This window comes from Anomaloglossus baeobatrachus, chromosome 2 (assembly GCF_048569485.1).
Source record: "Anomaloglossus baeobatrachus isolate aAnoBae1 chromosome 2, aAnoBae1.hap1, whole genome shotgun sequence".
Classification (NCBI taxonomy): domain Eukaryota; kingdom Metazoa; phylum Chordata; class Amphibia; order Anura; family Aromobatidae; genus Anomaloglossus; species Anomaloglossus baeobatrachus.
In genome coordinates, this window is record NC_134354.1 from 141,218,323 (window position 1) to 141,238,747 (window position 20,425).

Genomic DNA, 20,425 nt, shown 5'->3' on the forward strand with positions numbered 1-20,425 from the left:
CAATGACCCAAGGAGATTTTCTAGCATCCATCGACATCAGAGATGCTTATCTGCATGTGCCAATTGCAGTTTCACACCAGCGTTGGCTACGCTTTGCAATCGGAGAGGAACATTTCCAATTCGTGGCTCTCCCCTTCGGGTTAGCCACGGCCCCTCGTGTTTTCACCAAGGTCATGGCAGCAGTGGTTGCGGTTCTGCATCTCCAGGGGTTGGCAGTAATCCCCTACCTGGACGACCTTCTAGTCAAGGCTTCTTCCAGTGCAGACTGTCAGCGGAGTGTCTCGCTCACTTTCGCCACGCTTGTCCAATTCGGGTGGCTTGTCAATCTGCCCAAGTCCACTCTGACCCCGACCCAGGAACTTGCGTACCTAGGGATGCAATTCGAGACTCTGCCGGCACTTGTGAAGCTGCCCTTAGTCAAACAGCAGTCCCTTCATCTGGCGGTGCGTTCTCTGTTGAAGCCCCGCCGTCGTTCCATCAGGCACCTCATGCAGGTGCTGGGTCAGATGGTGGCGTCAATGGAAGCGGTTCCCTTTGCCCAGTTCCATCTGCGTCCTCTGCAGCTGGACATTCTCTGCTTTTGGGACAAGCGGACCTCTTCCTTGCACAGGCTAGTGGCTCTGTCGCCACAGACCAGGAGCTCTCTTCAGTGGTGGCTTCGGCCCCTCTCCCTGTCTCAGGGACGCTCCTTCCTGACTCTGTCCTGGGTGATCCTCACCACGGACGCCAGTCTCTCCGGCTGGGGAGCAGTATTTCTCCACCACCGAGCACAGGGCACTTGGACTCCGTCCGAATCTGCCCTCTCGATCAATGTGCTGGAAATCAGGGCTGTTCTTCTAGCTCTCGTAGCCTTTCACCACCTGTTGGCGGGCAAGCACATTCGAGTCCAGTCAGACAACGCGACAGCTGTTGCCTAAATCAATCACCAGGGCGGGACTCGCAGCCGCCTGGCGATGTTGGAGGTACAACGCATCCTTCAGTGGACGGAGGACTCCAAGTCCACCATATCCGCAGTCCACATCCCAGGCGTAGAAAACTGGGAGGCAGATTATCTCAGCCGTCAAACCGTGGACAGCGGCGAGTGGGCCCTGCATCCGGCAGTGTTCCGGTCAGTCTGCCGCAAGTGGGGCACTCCGGTAGTGGATCTAATGGCATCCCGGCACAACAACAAGGTCCCGGTTTACGTGGCTCGCTCCCACGATCCTCAGGCCTTCGCAGCGGACGAGCTGGTTCAAGATTGGTCCCAGTTCCGTCTGGCCTACGTGTTCCCCCCCCTCTAGCTCTCTTGCCCAGAGTCCTGCGCAAGATCAGAATGGAGGGCCGTCGGGTTATAATCATTGCTCCAGACTGGCCCAGGCGAGCTTGGTACCCAGACCGTCTGTCCGTAGAAATGCCGTGGCATCTCCCGGACCGCCCAGACCTTCTCTCTCAAGGTCCGTTTTTCCGCCAGAATTCTGCGGCTCTCAGATAAACGGCGTGGCTCTTGAGTCCTGGATCCTGACGGCTTCAGGCATTCCTTCCGAGGTCATCTCCACTATGACTCAGGCTCGGAAGTCTTCCTCGGCCAGGATTTACCACAGGACTTGGAAGATTTTCCTGTCCTGGTGTCGCTCTTCCGACCATGCTCCTTGGCCGTTTTCCTTGCCGACCATCCTGTCCTTTCTACAGTCCGGTCTGCAGCTAGGACTATCCCTCAATTCCCTCAAGGGACAGGTCTCGGCTCTGTCGGTATTGTTCCAGCGGCGTATCGCCCGACTGGCCCAGGTGCGCACCTTCATGCAGGGCGCATCTCACATCATTCCGCCTTACCGGCGGCCTTTGGATCCCTGGGACCTTTAATCTGGTCCTCACTGCATTACAAAAACCCCCCTTTGAGCCTCTTAGGGAGGTTCCTTTGTCTCGACTTTCACAGAAAGTGGTCTTTCTGGTGGCCATAACTTTTCTCAGGAGAGTCTCTGATTTTGGCTGCGCTCTCTTCGGAGTCGCCTTTTCTGGTTTTTCACCAAGACAAGGTGGTTCTTCGTCCGACTCCGGACTTTCTCCCTAAGGTGGTGTCTCCTTTCCACCTTAACCAGGACATTTCATTGCCTTCCTTTTGTCCGGCTCCTGTTCATCGCTTTGAGAAAGCGTTGCATACTTTGGATTTGGTGCGGGCGCTCCGAATCTATGTGTCACGCACCGCCGCTCTTAGGCGGTGCACCTCTCTTTTTGTGCTAACCACGGGTCAGCGCAAGGGTCTCTCGCCTTCTAAACCGACCCTAGCTCGTTGGATTAGGTCGACCATCTCCGATGCCTACCAATGTTCTCAGGTGCCCCCTCCGCCAGGGATTAAGGCGCACTCGACCAGAGCTGTCGGCGCCTCCTGGGCTTTCAGGCACCAGGCTACGGCTCAGCAGGTTTGTCAGGCTGCCACTTGGTCTAGTCTGCACACCTTTTCGAAGCACTACCAAGTGCATGCTCATGCTTCGGCAGATGCGAGCTTGGGCAGACGCATCCTTCAGGCGGCTGTCGCCCATTTGTGAAGTTAGGTTTTGCCTACTTCTCAGTTTCTGTTTATTTCCCACCCATGGACTGCTTTGAGACGTCCCATGGTCTGGGTCTCCCATAAGGAACGATGAAGAAAAAGAGGAATTTTGTTACTTACCGTAAATTCTTTTTCTTATAGTTCCGACATGGGAGACCCAGCACCCTCCCTGTTGCCTGTTGGCAGTTTCTTGTTCCGTGTGTTTTCACCGGCTGTTGTTGTAGACAGAGGTTCCGGTTATTCCGGGTTTTACTATCTCTACTTATGGGTAGATGTCCTCCTTCAGCTTTTGCACTAAACTGGTTAGATTTGTCATCCAGGGGGTGTATATGCTCGGAGGGAGGAGCTACACGTTTGAGTGTAGTACTTTGTGTGTCCTCCGGAGGCAGAAGCTATACACCCATGGTCTGGGTCTCCCATGTCGGAACTATAAGAAAAAGAATTTACGGTAAGTAACAAAATTCTCTTTTTCCTATGACTTAAAAAAAACCCAGTGCTTTTGAATTGCTTCACCAAACACAGAATTATGTTTCGATGTTGAGCACATTTATACTGGAATGTTGCAGGGATGGGGTCTGTTGACAGTACAGCTAAAATTCAATAAGCAAAACTTTTCCTGCTTAGATGTCACACTAAGCAGATTTTAAATTTGCCTCTTGAAATGTAAAAGCTGTACTGTGGCTGCTATAGGCACCTGTAAAATCTATCATACTCTACAGTTAAAATTGTCTGGGTGACAACAAAGTTTTTATCTTTCCCATGAAAAATCAAACTTTTATTTATCAGATGAGTTGCATAATGAATAGAAAATATAGTCCATACATTGACGAGGTTAGAAATAATGATTCTTAATTGAAATAATTTTCTCCTTCAAACTTTGCTTTTGTCACAGAATGCTCCTTTGCAGCAATTACAGCTTTGCAGACCTTTGGAATTCTAGCTGTTAATTTGTGGAGGTAATCTGGAGATATTTCTCCCCCCCCCCCCATGCTTCCAGAAGCCCCTCCCACAAGTTGGATTGGCTTGATGGGCACTTTTTGCGTACCATACGGTCAAGCTGCTCTGCTCCCACAACAGCTCAATAGGGTTGAGATCTGTTGACTGGCCTGGCCACTCCATTACAGATAGAATGCCAGCTGCCTGCTTCTTCCCTAAATAGTTCATGCATAATTTGGAGGTGTGCTTTGGGTCCTTGTCCTGTTGTAGAATGAAATTGGCTGCAATCAAGTGCTGTCCACAGGGTATGGCATGGCATTGCAAAATGGAGTGATAGCCTTCCTTATTCAAAACCTTTTTTACATTGTACAAATCTCCCACTTTACCAGCACCAAAGCAACCCCAGACCATCACATTACCTCCACCATGCTTGACAGATGGCATCAGGCACTCTTCCAACATCTTTTCAGTTGTTCTGCGTCTCACAAATGTTCTTCTGTGTGATTCAAACTTCGATTTGTTTGTCCATAACACTTTTTTTTTCCAATCTTCCTCTGTCCAATGTCTGTGTTCTTTTGACCATATTAATCATTTTCTTTTATTAGCCAGTCTCAGATATGGCTTTTTCTTTGCCACTCTGCCCTGAAGGCCAGCATCCCGAAGTCACCTCTTCACTGTAGACGTTGACACTGGCGTTTTGCGGGTACTATTTAATGAAGCTGCTAGTTTGAGGACCTGTGAGACGTCAACTTCTCAAACCAGAGACTGTAATGTACTTGTCTTGTTGCTCAGTTGTGCAGCGGGGCCTCCCACTTCTTTCTACTCTGGTTAGAGCCTGTTTGTGCTCTCCTTTTGAAGGGAGTAGTACACACCGTTGTAGGAAATCTTCAGTTTCTCGGCAATTTCTCACTCGGAATATCCTTTTTCTAAGAATAAAAACTGTCCAGTTTCACTTGAAAGTTCTCTTTTTCTGGCAATTTTGAGAGTTTAAAGGAACCAACAAATGTAATGCTCCAGATTCTCAACTAGCTCAAAGGAAGGTCCGTTTTATAGCTTCTCTAATCAGCAAAACTGTTTTCAGCTGTGCTAACATACTTGCACAAGGGTTTTCAAGGAATTTCTAAACATACATTAGCCTTCTAACACAGCAAACACAATGATAGCAAACACCATTAGAACACTGGAGTGGTGATTGTTGGAAATGAGCCTCTATACACCAATGTAGATATTGAATTCAAAACCAGATGTTTGCAGCTAGAATAGTCATTTACCACATTAACAATGTATAGTGTATTTCTGTTTAATGTTAGCTTCATTGAAAAAAAAAAATGTGCTTTTCTTTCAAAAATAAGGACATATCTAAGTGACTCTAAACCTTTGAACTGGTGTGTGGTGTGTGTTTTCTTTTGTTTTTGGATTCTCGGACACTGGCATTTTACTGCTAATGTCATTTCAACTACAGGCCTTTCGTATTGTACCTATATTTCTTTGTCGCTCCATTGGGAGACCCAGACAATTGGGTGTATAGCTTCTGCCTCCGGAGGCCACACAAAGTATTACACTTAAAAGTGTAAAGCCCCTCCCCTCCTGCCTATACACCCCCCGTGCATCACGGGCTCCTCAGTTTTTATGCTTTGTGCGAAGGAGGCTGACATCCACGCATAGCTCCATAATTTAGTCAGCAGCAGCTGCTGACTATGTCGGATGGAAGAAAAGAGGGCCCATAACAGGGCCCCCAGCATGCTCCCTTCTCACCCCACTCTGGTCGGCGGTGTTGTTAAGGTTGAGGTACCCATTGCGGGTACATAGGCAGGAGCCACATGCTGTTTTCCTTCCCCATCCCTTAAGGGCTCTGGGTGAAGTGGGATCCTAATCGGTCTCCAGGCACGGGGACCGTGCTCCCTCCGCAGCCCCTGGGGAATCTGCTGGACAGGAGCCGGGTATCGTCAGGGACAAGGCCCTGCTACTGTGAGGTACTCTGTGTCCCCTTGGGGGACCGCGCATGGAGCGCTTGTGCCATACACACTGCAGCACTGCTGGGTGTGTTAGTGCGCCGGGGACTACCGCGCCGACCGCGCTTATTTGCCGGCAGCGCTTATAACTTTAGTCCCCGGCTTTTGCGGCCTAGTATCGCATATTCCCGCCCCCAGGCCTGCCAGTCAGGGGAAGGGCGGGACGCTGCACAGGACGTCAGCGCTGAGGGCTGGAGCATACTTTGTATCCTCTTCCCCCCTCACTGAGCACAGTGGGGCACCAGATTCCCGCACTTTCTAGGGCACGCCCACGGCCCCCTCCTCCCCACAGAACGCCGGCAGCCATTCCTGTCAGCACTTCTGACGCTGGAGAGGAGAGACAACACGGCTCTGGGAGGCCCAGGCAGGGAATCTGGTGATCACACAACCGCTTTGAGCGGTCGGTAAGCAGCACCTGAGGTGCTGGCCCCACTGAGTGCCGAAGTGTACATATATATATATATATATATATGCTTATATGCTATACATTTACACTGTACGGTCGCACTGTTGATTTTTGGCTATATACCCTCCTGGATTGTACTCAGAGGAGACAACAGCATGTCGTCCGCAAAAAGCAAGGGTGCCAAAGCACAGGCTTACTTTGCAACCTGTACCTCATGTGCGGCTATACTACCGGCAGGTTCCACCGACCCTCATTGTGTGCAATGCTCGGCCCCTGTGGCACTTACTCAGCCGGAGTCTCTGCTACTGGTGGCCCAGGTGGAACCACCTGCTACCACTGTCCAGGTGACAGGGACGGAGTTTGCAGTATTTGCTGACAAACTGTCTGAGAGTATGGATAAATGGTCTGCTAAGATACTAGAAGCCTTACAGTCCAGACCGGTGACTCAGGCCCCGGGCACTGTTGAATCATTGACCCCAGGCCCCCCTCAGTTGGAGCAGCAAAGTGCTCCTGGGGTGACCCATAGGTCCCAGGGTGAGGTCTCTGACACGGACCGCAGTCCCAGGCCGCCTAAGCGGGCTCGCTGGGAAATTCCCTCGACTTCATCACACTGTTCAGGGTCTCAGCAGGCGGACTCTCTGGATGATGAAACGGAGGTAGCAGATCAGGATTCTGATCCTGAGGCCGCTCTCAACCTAGATACACCTGAAGGTGACGCCATAGTGAATGACCTTATAGCGACCATCAATCAGGTGTTGGATATTTCTCCCCCCAGCTCCTCCAATTGAGGAGTCAGCTTCTCAGCAGGAGAAATTCCGTTTCAGGTTTCCCAAGCGTACAATGAGTACGTTTCTGGATCACTCTGACTTCAGAGAGGCAGTCCAGAAACACCGAGCTTGTCCAGATAAGCGTTTTTCCAAGCGCCTTAAGGATACACGTTATCCCTTCCCCCCTGACGTTGTCAAGGGCTGGGCTCAGTGTCCCAAGGTGGATCCTCCATTCTCCAGACTGGCGGCTAGATCCATAGTTGCAGTGGAAGATGGGGCTTCACTCAAAGATGCCACTGACAGACAGATGGAGCTCTGGTTGAAATCCATCTATGAAGCTATCGGCGCGTCTTTTGCTCCAGCATTCGCAGCCGTATGGGCACTCCAAGCTATCTCAGCTTGTCATGCGCAGATAAATGCAGTCACACGTACGTCTGCTCTGCAAGTGGTGTCCTTAACCTCTCAGGCGTCGGCGTTTGCGTCCTACGCCATTAATGCTGTCCTGGACTCTGCGAGCCATACGGCGGTAGCATCCGCCAATTCGGTGGCAGTCCGCAGGGCCATGTGGCTACGTGAATGGAAGGCAGACTCTGCTTCCAAAAAAGTTCTTAACCGGTTTGCCATTTTCTGGCGACCGCCTGTTTGGTGAGCGATTGGATGAAATCATTAAACAATCCAAGGGAAAGGACTCATCCTTACCCCAGTCCAAACCAAACAGACCTCAACAACGGAAGGTACAATCGAGGTTTCGCTCCTTTCGGTCCGCGGGCAGGTCTCAATTCTCCTCGTCCAAAAGGCCTCAGAAGGATCAGAGGAACTCCGATTCATGGCGGTCTGAGTCACGTCCTAAAAAGACCGCCGGAGGAACCGCTCCCAAAGCGGCCTCCTCATGACTTTCGGCCTCCTCACACCGCATCCTCGGTCGGTGGCAGGCTTTCCCGCTTTTGCGACGCCTGGCTGCCACAGGTAAAAGACCGTTGGGTGAGAGACATTCTGTCTCACGGTTACAGGATAGAGTTCAGCTCTCGTCCTCCGACTCGATTCTTCAGAACATCTCCGCCCCCCGAGCGAGCCGATGCTCTTCTTCAGGCGGTGTGCACTCTGAAGGCAGAAGGAGTGGTGATCCCTGTTCCTTTTCAATTGCACCAGAGCATCAGCGCTTCCTGCGTTTCGCCATAGGGGACGAACACCTTCAGTTCGTGGCACTGCCTTTCGGCCTGGCGACAGCCCCACGGGTCTTCACCAAGGTCATGGCAACAGTAGTAGCAGTTCTGCACTCTCAGGGACACTCGGTGATCCCTTACTTAGACGATCTGCTTGTCAAGGCACCCTCTCAAGTGGCATGCCAACACAGCCTGAACATTGCTCTGGAGACTCTCCAGAGATTCGGGTGGATCATCAATTTCCCAAAGTCAAATCTGACACCGGCCCAATCACTGACATATCTTGGCATGGAGTTTCATACTCTCTCAGCGATAGTGAAGTTTCCGCTGGACAAACAGCGTTCACTACAGACAGGGGTGCAATCTCTCCTTCAAGGTCAGTCACACCCCCTGAGGCGCCTCATGCACTTCCTAGGGAAGATGGTAGCAGCAATGGAGGCAGTTCCTTTTGCGCAGTTTCATCTGCGTCCACTTCAATGGGACATTCTCCGCAAATGGGACAGGAAGTAGACGTCCCTCGACAGGAACGTCTCCCTTTCTCGGGCAGCCAAGGCTTCCCTTCAGTGGTGGCTTCTTCCCACTTCTGTCGAAGGGGAAATCCTTCCTGCCCCCATCCTGGGCTGTGGTCACGACGGACGCGAGCCTGTCAGGGTGGGGAGCGGTCTTTCTCCACCACAGGGCTCAGGGTACTTGGACTCAGCCAGAGTCCTCCCTTCAGATCAATGTTCTGGAGATAAGGGCAGTGTATCTTGCCCTAAAGGCGTTCCAGCCGTGGCTGGAAGGCAAGCAGATCCGAATTCAGTCGGACAACTCCACAGCGGTGGCATACATCAACCACCAAGGCGGAACACGCAGTCGGCAAGCCTTCCAGGAAGTCCGGCGGATTCTTCTATGGGTGGAAGCCACAGCCTCCACCATATCCGCAGTTCACATTCCGGGCATAGAAAACTGGGAAGCAGACTTTCTCAGTCGCCAGGGCATGGACGCAGGGGAATGGTCCCTTCACCCGGACGTGTTTCAGGAGATCTGTTGCCGCTGGGGGAAGCCGGACGTCGACCTAATGGCGTCCCGGCACAACAACAAGGTCCCGACATTCATGGCACGGTCTCAAGATCACAGAGCTCTGGCGGCAGACGCCTTAGTTCAGGATTGGTCGCAGTTTCAACTCCCTTATGTGTTTCCTCCTCTGGCACTGTTGCCCAGAGTGTTACGCAGGATCAGGTCCGACTGCCGCCGCGCCATCCTCGTCGCTCCAGACTGGCCGAGGAGGTCGTGGTACCCGGATCTGTGGCATCTCACGGTGGGCCAACCGTGGGCACTACCAGACCGACCAGACTTGCTGTCTCAAGGGCCGTTTTTCCATCTGAATTTTGCGGCCCTCAACCTGACTGTGTGGCCATTGAGTCCTGGATCCTAGCGTCTTCAGGGTTATCTCAAGAGGTCATTGCCACTATGAGACAGGCTAGGAAACCAACGTCCGCCAAGATCTACCACAGGACGTGGAGGATATTCTTATCTTGGTGCTCTGATCAGGGTTTTTCTCCCTGGCCATTTGCCTTGCCCACTTTTCTTTCCTTCCTTCAATCCGGATTGGAAAAAGGTTTGTCGCTCGGCTCCCTTAAGGGACAAGTCTCAGCGCTCTCTGTGTTTTTTCAGAAGCGCCTAGCCAGACTTCCACAGGTACGCACATTCCTGCAGGGGGTTTGTCACATAGTCCCTCCTTACAAGCGGCCGTTAGAACCCTGGGATCTGAACAGGGTGCTGATGGCTCTTCAGAAACCACCTTTCGAGCCAATGAAGGATATTTCTCTCTCACGCCTTTCGCAGAAAGTGGTCTTCCTAGTAGCAGTCACGTCACTTCGGAGAGTGTCTGAGCTAGCAGCGCTGTCATGCAAAGCCCCTTTCCTGGTGTTTCACCAGGACAAGGTGGTTCTGCGTCCGGTTCCGGAATTTCTCCCTAAGGTGGTATCCCCCTTTCATCTCAATCAGGATATCTCCTTACCCTCTTTTTGTCCTCATCCAGTTCACCAATGTGAAAAGGATTTGCACTTGTTAGATCTGGTGAGAGCACTCAGACTCTACATTTCTCGTACGGCGCCCCTGCGCCGCTCGGATGCACTCTTTGTCCTTGTCGCTGGCCAGCGTAAAGGGTCACGGGCTTCCAAATCAACCCTGGCTCGGTGGATCAAGGAACCAATTCTCGAAGCTTACCGATCTTCTGGGCTTCCGGTTCCCTCAGGGCTGAAGGCCCATTCTACCAGAGCCGTGGGTGCGTCCTGGGCTTTGCGGCACCAGGCTACGGCTCAGCAGGTGTGTCAGGCAGCTACCTGGTCGAGCCTGCACACTTTCACGAAACACTATCAGGTGCATACCTATGCTTCGGCAGATGCCAGCCTAGGTAGGCGAGTCCTTCAGGCGGCGGTTGCCCACCTGTAGGAAGGGGCCGTTTTACGGCTCTATTACGAGGTTTTACTTTACCCACCCAGGGACTGCTTTTGGACGTCCCAATTGTCTGGGTCTCCCAATGGAGCGACAAAGAAGAAGGGAATTTTGTTCACTTACCGTAAATTCCTTTTCTTCTAGCTCCAATTGGGAGACCCAGCACCCGCCCATGTTCCCTTCGGGCTGTTGTTCTTTGTGTACACATGTTGTTCATGTTGAATGGTTTCAGTTCTCCGAAATTCCTTCGGATTGAATTTACTTTAAACCAATTTATCACTTTTCCTCCTTCTTGCTTTTGCACCAAAACTGAGGAGCCCGTGATGCACGGGGGGTGTATAGGCAGGAGGGGAGGGGCTTTACACTTAAGTGTAATACTTTGTGTGGCCTCCGGAGGCAGAAGCTATACACCCAATTGTCTGGGTCTCCCAATTGGAGCTAGAAGAAAAGGAATTTACGGTAAGTAAACAAAATTCCCTTCTTTTTTTTTATATTCTCTTTTTAAAACAATTTTGTATCACTTTTTGATACCGCGACGTCAGGCATTGTGGTTTGAAGCATATTGATTAGATTTTGAGGTCCATGACTAGTGTTTTAAAATTTATTAATTTTAAAATAGTCTCTAGAATTATTTTCTTTTTTTCTTTTGTATAACAGAGGCCTTTTTATCATTGATGATAAAGGCGTTCTTCGTCAGATTACGATGAATGACCTTCCTGTCGGGCGATCTGTAGATGAAACACTTCGCCTTGTTCAAGCATTCCAGTATACAGACAAACATGGAGAAGGTAAGTAATAATAAGAATTTTATTCAACTATATAGCACTGTTAATTCCACAGTACTTTACATACATTGGCAGTAAAGGTTTAACTCCTAACAACGTACCTGATGGGCTGGCGGTTGGAATATGGCTATTAAATACAGTAGCTGATTCTATTCTGCCTATGAAATGAATTCAGTTCACTAGTCATATACATCTGAATAAAAGAATAATCTCCCACTGCTTGTAAAACTCACCTGTAATGAGTAAAATGTAAGGGTTTTGTTTTGGGGGAGCATTTTTACAATTTTTGTGTTTGTTGTGTTTTTTTGTTATTTTTTTTATTTAAAATGAAAGTTCAACAACTGTGGAAGGCACTGCTGGGAAAGTCCCACCGGTAGAAGAAAAATGTCTGAAATCAAATGACCTACTTTTGACTTGGAGACTCTTGAGAGATGTGCAAAAGTATACTGGTGTGCACAATGGAGGCTCACCTTTAGAGTTATGCAGTTGATGTCACAACACAATTGCAGTGCATAGGGTGAGATAAGTGCTCCTATTATCCTGTTCCTTGTCTCGTTGCACAAAACTGCTAAGCTTGGCCAGGAAGAAACCACATGAAGGTTCAGCTGATCTGTGCTGTAACTGTTGCGGAGTTGGACATCAGATCAGTGGTGCAAGTTTCTCACAAGCAGGGGAAAAAAAAAATCACCAAACTGATGAAATCCAAATAACTTTTTATTAATTTTTGCAGCTTAGAGACTTTATACTGTATTATTAAAATCAAATTAAATATCCACTGCCAGTCCATACCCAACTAAAAAGAAACACTAAATAAAAATAAAGAAGTTTACCTAGTCATGAGTGGGGGAAATGAACAGTCTTGAACTGCTTAAAGGGAACAAGTTACCAGGATTTTCTCCCATAAGCTGCGCCCACCACCAATGAGCCCTTATATACAGCATTCCAGAGTACTGTATATAAGAGCCCAGGCTGCTCTGTATAACGTAAAAAACACCTTTATAATACTAACCTAGGGGGCGGTCTAGTCCAATAGGTGTCGGTGGTCTCAGTCCAGCGCCTCCTACATCTTGTGCAGTTGCCATCCTCCTTCCCAACCCCATGTGTATGACGCGTCATTCACACACAGGCCGCCATTGCACTCCTGCGCATGCACAGTTGTATCTACCCTACTGAGGGCAGAGCAAAGTATTGCACAGGTGTGAGGAAAGGTCAGACTCCCCATGCATGCGCACTACAATACTCTGATCTGCCCTCATCCGGGCAGAGAAAAGTGCATGTGCACAGGAGTGCAATGGAGGAGTTTGTGGGAATGATGCAGGATATGTTACGCACATGGGGCTGGGAAGGACAGCGACTGTACTAGATGGAGGAAGTGCCGGACCAAGAGCAGTGACACCCCTCCCCATTGGATTGCCCTTTAGGTGACTATAATAAATGTGTTTTTACATTATACAGAGCGGCCTGGGCTCTTGTATACAGTATTGTAGAATGCTGTGTATATATAGACGGGCCCACTGGTGGTGGCTGCAGAAAATCCTGGTGACAGGTTCCCATTAAATAAACTAGATTATAGAATAAAGATGCAACCGTTGCTAAGAAATATTCATTCACTTTAAGTATGTTGATATTGGTTCTTTGTAACTGGCAAACAATTTGATTAAAGTCAATGCAACCAGCCATGCATTGCCAGCAAGGCATCCTTACTCAGATGGGCCAAAAGAAAAGGCATTGTCTGTGGTGCAGGTGTAATGCTTGTTTGGGACTTTTGTACACGTCTGTATTTTCTGTCCGAGTGCAATCTAACAACATTGGATCTGACTGTTATGCTACGGGATTGTGCAAGTTTTTTTTTTTTTTTGTCGCTCCATTGGGAGACCCAGACAATTGGGTGTATAGGCTATGCCTCCGGAGGCCGCACAAAGTATTACACTTAAAAGTGTTAAGCCCCTCCCCTTCTGCCTATACACCCCACGGGCTCCTCAGTTTTTTGCTTTGTGCGAAGGAGGTCAGACACGCACGCACAGCTCCACAGATTGGTCAGCAGCAGCTGCTGACCATGTCGGATGGAAGAAAAGTGGGCCCATATAGAGCCCCCAGCATGCTCCCTTCTCACCCCACTCTTGTCGGTGGTGTTGTAAGGTTGAGGTATCCATTGCGGGTACGGAGGCTGGAGCCCACATGCTGTTTTCCTTCCCCATCCCCCTCAGGGCTCTGGGTGAAGTGGGATCCTATCGGTCTCCAGGCACTGAGACCGTGCTTCATCCACAACTCCTGTGGAGCCTGCTGGATAGGAGCCGGGTATCGTTCAGGGAATGGCCCTGCTACTTGGAGGTACTCTGTATCCCTGTGGGGACAGCGCACAGCAACACTCCAGCTTTGCTGGGTGTGCTAGTGCACCGGGGACCACGGCGCTGACCGGGTTAATATGTGCCATTACACACTCAGCGTTGCTGAGTGTGTTTATGTATAGGGACTGCCGCACTGACCGCCGCGGCCATGGAAACACTGCGGCGCGGCTGGGACTTGTAGTGCGCCGGGGACTGTCACGCCGGCCGCGCTTTTACGGCGGCCGCGTTTATTACTAGAGTCCCCGGCTTTTTGCGGCCTAGTTTCCTTTCCTCCCGCCCACAGCCCTGACAGGCATGGGAAGTGCGGGACGCTGCACAGAACGAGCAGCACTGAGGGCTGGAGCATGCTTTGCATACTCCACCCCTCTCACTGTGCACAGTGCGGGCACCAGTTCCCGCTCTTTCTGGGTCACGCCCACGGCTCCCTCCTCTCCTCAGGACGCCGGCAGCCATTCCTGTCAGCTCCTCGGACGCTGCAGAGGGGGACAAAGTCTGGGAGACCCAGGCAGGGACTCTGGTGGCCTCACAACCGCTTTAGGCGGGTGGTAAGCAGCACCTGTGGTGCTAGCCCCATTGTGCAGTAGTGTAACATTATATGTTTATGGTATATATATTTTACACTGTATGGTGCACAGTTGATTTCTGGCTATATACCCTATTGTGTTACTCAGGGAAGATAATAGCATGGCGCCCACGAAAGGCAGGGGTGCCAAAACACAGGCTTATTATGTTGCCTGCGCCGCATGTACGACCCCGCTACCGGCAGGTTCCACTGACCCTCATTGTGTGCACTGTTCGGCCCCTGTGGCACTTACTCAGCCGGAGCCTCTGCTAAGAGGGGCCCAGGGGGAGCCACCTGCTAACACTGTTCAGGTGACGGGGACGGAGTTTGCAAAACTCTCTGAGACTATGGCTAAGATACTAGAAGCCTTGCAGTCCAGGCCGGTATCTCAGCACAGGGACTCTGTTGAATCTTTGTTCCCTGGCCCACCTCAGCTGGACCAACAATGTCCTCCCGGGGTATCTCATGGATCCCAGGCTGAGGGTTCTGACACAGACCCCAGCCCCAGACCGACTAAGCGAGCTCGCTTAGATTTTCCCTCGACATCATCATATTGTGCAGGGTCTCAGAGGAGGGAATCTCTGGTTGATGATGCGGAGACAGCTGATCAGGATTCTGATCCTGAGGCCGCTCTCAATCTTGATACTGCGGACGGGGACGCCATAGTGAACGACCTTATTGCGTCCATCAATCGTATGTTGGATATTTCTCCTTCAGCTCCTCCGGTGGAGGAGTCAGCTTCTCAGCAGGAGAAATTCCGTTTCAGGTTTCCCAAGCGTACACCGAGTATGTTTCTGGACCACTCTGATTTCAGAGAGGCAGTCCAGAATCACCATGCTTGTCCAGATAAGCGTTTTTCTAAGCGCCTTAAGGATACACGTTATCCTTTTCCCCCTGATGTGGTCAAAAGTTGGGCTCAGTGTCCCAAAGTGGATCCTCCAATCTCCAGACTGGCAGCTAGATCCATACTTGCAGTGGAAGATGGGGCTTCACTCAAAGATGCCACTGACAGGCAGATGGAACTCTGGTTGAAATCCATCTATGAAGCTATCGGCGCTTCTTTTGCCCCAGCGTTCGCAGCCGTATGGGCGCTACAAGCTATCTCAGCAGGTCAAGCGCAAATTGACGCAGCCACACGCACGTCCGCGCCACAGGTGGCGTCCATAACCACTCAGACGTCGGCATTTGCGTCTTACGCTATTAATGCTGTCCTGGACTCTGCGAGCCGTACGGCGGTTGCAGCCGCCAATTCGGTGGTACTCCGCAGGGCCTTGTGGCTACGGGAATGGAAGGCAGATTCTGTTTCCAAAAAGCGCTTAACCAGTTTGCCAATTTCTGGCGACCGATTGTTTGGCGAGCGTTTGGATGAAATCATCAAACAATCCAAGGGAAAGGATACATCCTTACCCCAGCCCAAACCGAACATACCCCAACAGAGGAAGGGGCAGTCGAGGTTTCGGTCCTTTCGGGGCGCGGGCAGGTCCCAATTCTCCTCGTCCAAAAGGCCTCAGAAAGATCAAAGGAACTCTGACGCATGGCGGTCTAAGTCACGTCCTAAAAAGGCCACCGGAGGTGCCGCTACCACGATTGCTCCAGAGCACCAGCGCTTCTTGCGCTTCGCCATAGAAAACGTACACCTGCAGTTCGTGGCACTGCCGTTCGGCCTGGCAACAGCCCCACGGGTTTTCACCAAGGTTATGGCTACTGTAGTAGCGGTCCTCCACTCTCAAGGTCACTCGGTGATCCCTTACTTGGACGATCTCCTGATCAAGGCACCCTCTCAAGAGGCATGCCAACACAGCCTCGACGCTACCCTGGAGACTCTCCAGAGTTTCGGGTGGATCATCAATTTTCCAAAGTCAAATCTGACACCGGCCCAATCGCTCACATACCTTGGCATGGAGTTTCATACCCTCTCAGCGATAGTGAAGCTTCCGCTGATCAAGCAGCGGTCACTACAGACAGGGGTACAATCTCTCCTTCAAGGCCAGTCACACCCCTTGAGGCGCCTCATGCACTTCCTGGGGAAGATGGTGGCAGCAATGGAGGCAGTTCCTTTCGCGCAGTTTCACCTGCGTCCTCTTCAATGGGACATCCTACGCAAATGGGACAGGAAGCCGACGTCCCTCGACAGGAACGTCTCCCTCTCTCAGGCGACCAAAGCTTCCCTTCGTTGGTGGCTTCTTCCCACTTCATTATCGAAGGGGAAATCCTTCCTACCCCCATCCTGGGAGGTGGTCACGACGGACGCGAGTCTGTCAGGGTGGGGAGCGGTTTTTCTCCACCACAGGGCTCAGGGTACGTGGACCCAGCAAGAGTCCTCGCTTCAGATCCATGTTCTGGAAATACGGGCAGTGTATCTTGCCCTGAAAGCGTTCCAGCAGTGGCTGGAAGGCAAGCAGATCAGAATTCAGTCGGACAATTCCACAGCGGTGGCATACATCAACCACCAAGGCGGCACACGCAGTCGGCAAGCCTTCCAGGAAGTCCGGCGGATTTTGATGTGGGTGGAAGCCACGGCCTCCACCATATCCGCAGTTCACATCCCAGGCGTGGAAAACTGGGAAGCAGATTATCTCAGTCGCCAGGGCATGGACGCAGGGGAATGGTCCCTTCACCCGGACGTGTTTCAGGAGATCTGTTGCCGCTGGGGGTGCCGGACGTCGACCTCATGGCGTCCCGGCACAACAACAAGGTACCGACGTTCATGGCACGGTCTCAAGATCCCAGAGCTCTGGCGGCAGACGCCTTAGTTCAGGATTGGTCGCAGTTTCAGCTCCCTTATGTGTTTCCTCCGCTGGCACTGTTGCCCAGAGTGTTACGCAAGATCAGGGCCGACTGCCGCCGCGTCATCCTCGTCGCTCCAGACTGGCCGAGGCGGTCGTGGTACCCGGATCTGTGGCATCTCACGGTCGGCCAACCGTGGGCACTACCAGACCGACCAGACTTGCTATCTCAAGGGCCGTTTTTCCATCTGAATTCTGCGGCCCTCAACCTGACTGTGTGGCCATTGAATCCTGGATCCTAGCGTCTTCAGGGTTATCTCAAGACGTCATTGCCACTATGAGACAGGCTAGGAAACCAACGTCCGCCAAGATCTACCACAGGACGTGGAAAATTTTCCTGTCGTGGTGCTCTGCTCAGGGTTTTTCTCCCTGGCCTTTTGCCTTGCCCACTTTTCTGTCCTTCCTTAAATCTGGACTGGAAAAGGGTTTGTCGCTCGGCTCCCTTAAGGGACAAGTCTCAGCGCTCTCGGTGTTTTTCCAGAAGCGCCTAGCCAGACTTCCACAGGTACGCACGTTCCTGCAGGGGGTTTGTCACATCGTTCCTCCTTACAAGCGGCCGTTAGAACCCTGGGATCTGAACAGGGTGCTGCTGGTTCTTCAGAAACCACCATTCGAGCCAATGAGAGATATTTCTCTCTCACGCCTTTCGCAGAAAGTGGTTTTTCTAGTAGCAGTCACTTCACTTCGGAGAGTGTCTGAGCTAGCAGCGCTGTCATGCAAAGCCCCTTTCCTGGTTTTTCACCGGGACAAGGTGGTTCTGCGTCCGGTTCCGGAAGTTCTCCCTAAGGTGGTATCCCCCTTTCATCTCAATCAGGATATCTCCTTACCTTCTTTTTGTCCTCATCCAGTTCACCAATGTGAAAAGGATTTGCACTTGTTAGATCTGGTGAGAGCACTCAGACTCTACATTTCTCGTACGGCGCCCCTGCGCCGCTCGGATGCACTCTTTGTCCTTGTCGCTGGCCAGCGTAAAGGGTCACAGGCTTCCAAATCAACCTTGGCTCGGTGGATCAAGGAGCCAATTCTCGAAGCCTACCGTTCGGCTGGGCTTCCGGTTCCCTCAGGGCTGAAGGCCCATTCTACCAGAGCCGTGGGCGCGTCCTGGGCTTTGAGGCACCAGGCTACGGCTCAGCAGGTGTGTCAGGCGGCTACCTGGTCGAGCCTGCACACTTTCACGAAACACTATCAGGTGCATACCTATGCTTCGGCGGATGCCAGCCTAGGTAGACGAGTCCTTCAGGCGGCGGTTGCCCACCTGTAGGAAGAGGCCGTTTTACGGCTCTCTTACGAGGTATTATTTTACCCACCCAGGGACTGCTTTTGGACGTCCCAATTGTCTGGGTCTCCCAATGGAGCGACAAAGAAGAAGGGAATTTTGTTTACTTACCGTAAATTCCTTTTCTTCTAGCTCCAATTGGGAGACCCAGCGCCCGCCCCTGTTTTTTTGTGTACACATGTTGTTCATGTTGAATGGTTTCAGTTCTCCGATATTCCTTCGGATTGAAGTTACGTTAAACCAGTTTATAATTCTTCTTCCTCCTTCTTGCTTTTGCACCAAAACTGAGGAGCCCGTGGGAGCACGGGGGGTGTATAGGCAGAAGGGGAGGGGCTTAACACTTTTAAGTGTAATACTTTGTGCGGCCTCCGGAGGCATAGCCTATACACCCAATTGTCTGGGTCTCCCAATTGGAGCTAGAAGAAAAGGAATTTACGGTAAGTAAACAAAATTCCCTTCTTCTTTTTTTTGTTTTTCTTCTTCTCCCCTTACCCCCTCCCCCACCCATCTTCCTTCCTTCTCCTTTGGGATGAGGAAAGAATCATTGAAGCATGTATATGTTGCGTCCAATTTGAATCGCACTTGGCCATGCAAGTCAATGAGTTTGTAAAACAAAAAAGAAATAGCCGCAGTTGAATGACATTGGAGTGAGGTTCGATTTTCTGCTTCTCCACATCTGAGAAAAATGGATGAAATTCTGATAAAACTCTGATCAGATCCTGATTAGCATAATCCGATTTTTCTCAGATGAAAAAAAATGATATAAACATTTTTTCACCTAGCCTTAAATCTATAAATGTACTCTGCATAAAAAGGAGCAGTTAAGGAAGCCCCCAATTTTAGGGCGTGTCTGTGGTATTACATGGTGTCTGTTATACTCTCCTGGCGTCGCTCTCTCCGGTGTCCCGCGCTGTTCTCCACTGCTCAGTGATGTCATTACAGCTCCAACTAGTCTGCTTGCTGTATGCGTGAACTGGACGTCTTTACAATATAGGCCTCTGGAGCCTTGTTCTGACACTTTTAAGAGACTCGCATTGTAACAGCCACTTGTGAGTCGCATAGAAAAAAAATCCTCCAGTTACAAATCAAATAGAACTTTATTCCAGTGCGATTAAAAGGTAATTGTCTTCAATTAAATCCAGCAATGTTGCATAGATTTCATTCTTTTTCCAACTGTAAACCAGTCCTTACTCGTGGATGATTAAGGACTGGTTTACAGTTAGACATGTGTAAGAAATTTACGCTATATTGCTGGATGTAACTGGACGTCATTTGCTTTTTAACCGCACTGGAATAAAGTTGTAGTTTTCCCTTTCACTTTGTTTTTTTTTTTTTGTTGGAGGAATTTTTTTTTTTCTTTTCTTTCTATTGGAACCATGCAACGCTGAGTCTAGCAGGCATGGCTTCCCCTGTGCCCATGATCATGGTCATATAGGAGGGGAGAGCTGGTTGTTCCTATTTTATTGCATCTTTCGGGACGTGCGGAGCACGATGTGACCCTGTGAGTCTCCTTCAAAATGTTGATGTCACAAAGTAGAAGCCGTACTGGATGCAGAGAGCAGGCGGTGGGTGAGTATGTTCATACACTCACTACATTACATACACACATTTGTTATAAAAAAAATTTTGATGGGGCACTTTTTTAATTCCGCCCAGAATGATCACTCCGAACTCCCTCTTCTGTCCACGTTATCTAATCTAGATTAAATATGGCGATCTTTTCATGCGACCTCAGACATTGAGTCAGATGTGCTGCTTATACCATATCATGACATTCTATATCTTTCAGAAGTTTGTTCATATATTTCATAATTTTATACCATAATTGTGTTTAAGTATAAATGTCTGCTTTTATTTATTGTGGTTTTTTTTTTTTTTTCTTTTCCCCAAGTTTGCCCTGCTGGATGGAAACCTGGCAGTGAGACTGTAAGTACTGTACATAACTTTTCAATGCAATTTATTAGCACATCATGGCTTTAACTACACTTCAGATATGCTGCATATCTTGACTATTAGGAGCAGTCGTCTACTTTTTGCCTAGTATCTGTGAAATGCTTTGCCAGCCACACTTGTACTAGTCGGTAACTTTGATCTATTTGCATAGCACTAGTAAATTCTGTCTCAGTGCCACGTTTATTTGGTTAACTTAGATCAGACCTGATGATGCTATGAAAGCTTGGTGGCCAAGACAGGAACTGTAAGTAGACTTGTACAGCTCCGTTAATTTTAGGCGCTTTTTGCATTTCTTTTTTACTTTATTGTTGGTGTTAAGCTTCTGGCACATGGCAACGCTATCAATTGGCCTTGAATCCATCATATGCCAAGAGTATCTCTTTGACATAAATTGGTCGTTAAAGTGTCAACATATGCTTTACATAAGTCATATGCATCTTAGCCATACTCCAGTTTTTCCCAATTCCT

The 20,425-nt window shown here is 50.1% G+C and overlaps 1 protein-coding gene across 2 annotated transcripts in view; it reads left to right on the top strand.

Moving 5' to 3' along the window:
- The window catches only part of PRDX4 (peroxiredoxin 4), a 92,802-nt gene that overhangs the window by 67,261 nt on the left and 5,116 nt on the right, over positions 1–20,425 (top strand). The window contains exons 5-7 of one of the 2 annotated variants that reach the window (XM_075333397.1): positions 10,905–11,035; positions 19,896–19,930; positions 20,155–20,201. In XM_075333397.1, the coding sequence (XP_075189512.1) occupies positions 10,905–11,035; positions 19,896–19,930; positions 20,155–20,201 (213 nt within the window). The remainder of the gene's footprint in view (positions 1–10,904; positions 11,036–19,895; positions 19,931–20,154; positions 20,202–20,425) is intronic. The other variant, XM_075333396.1, reaches the window with a different exon arrangement.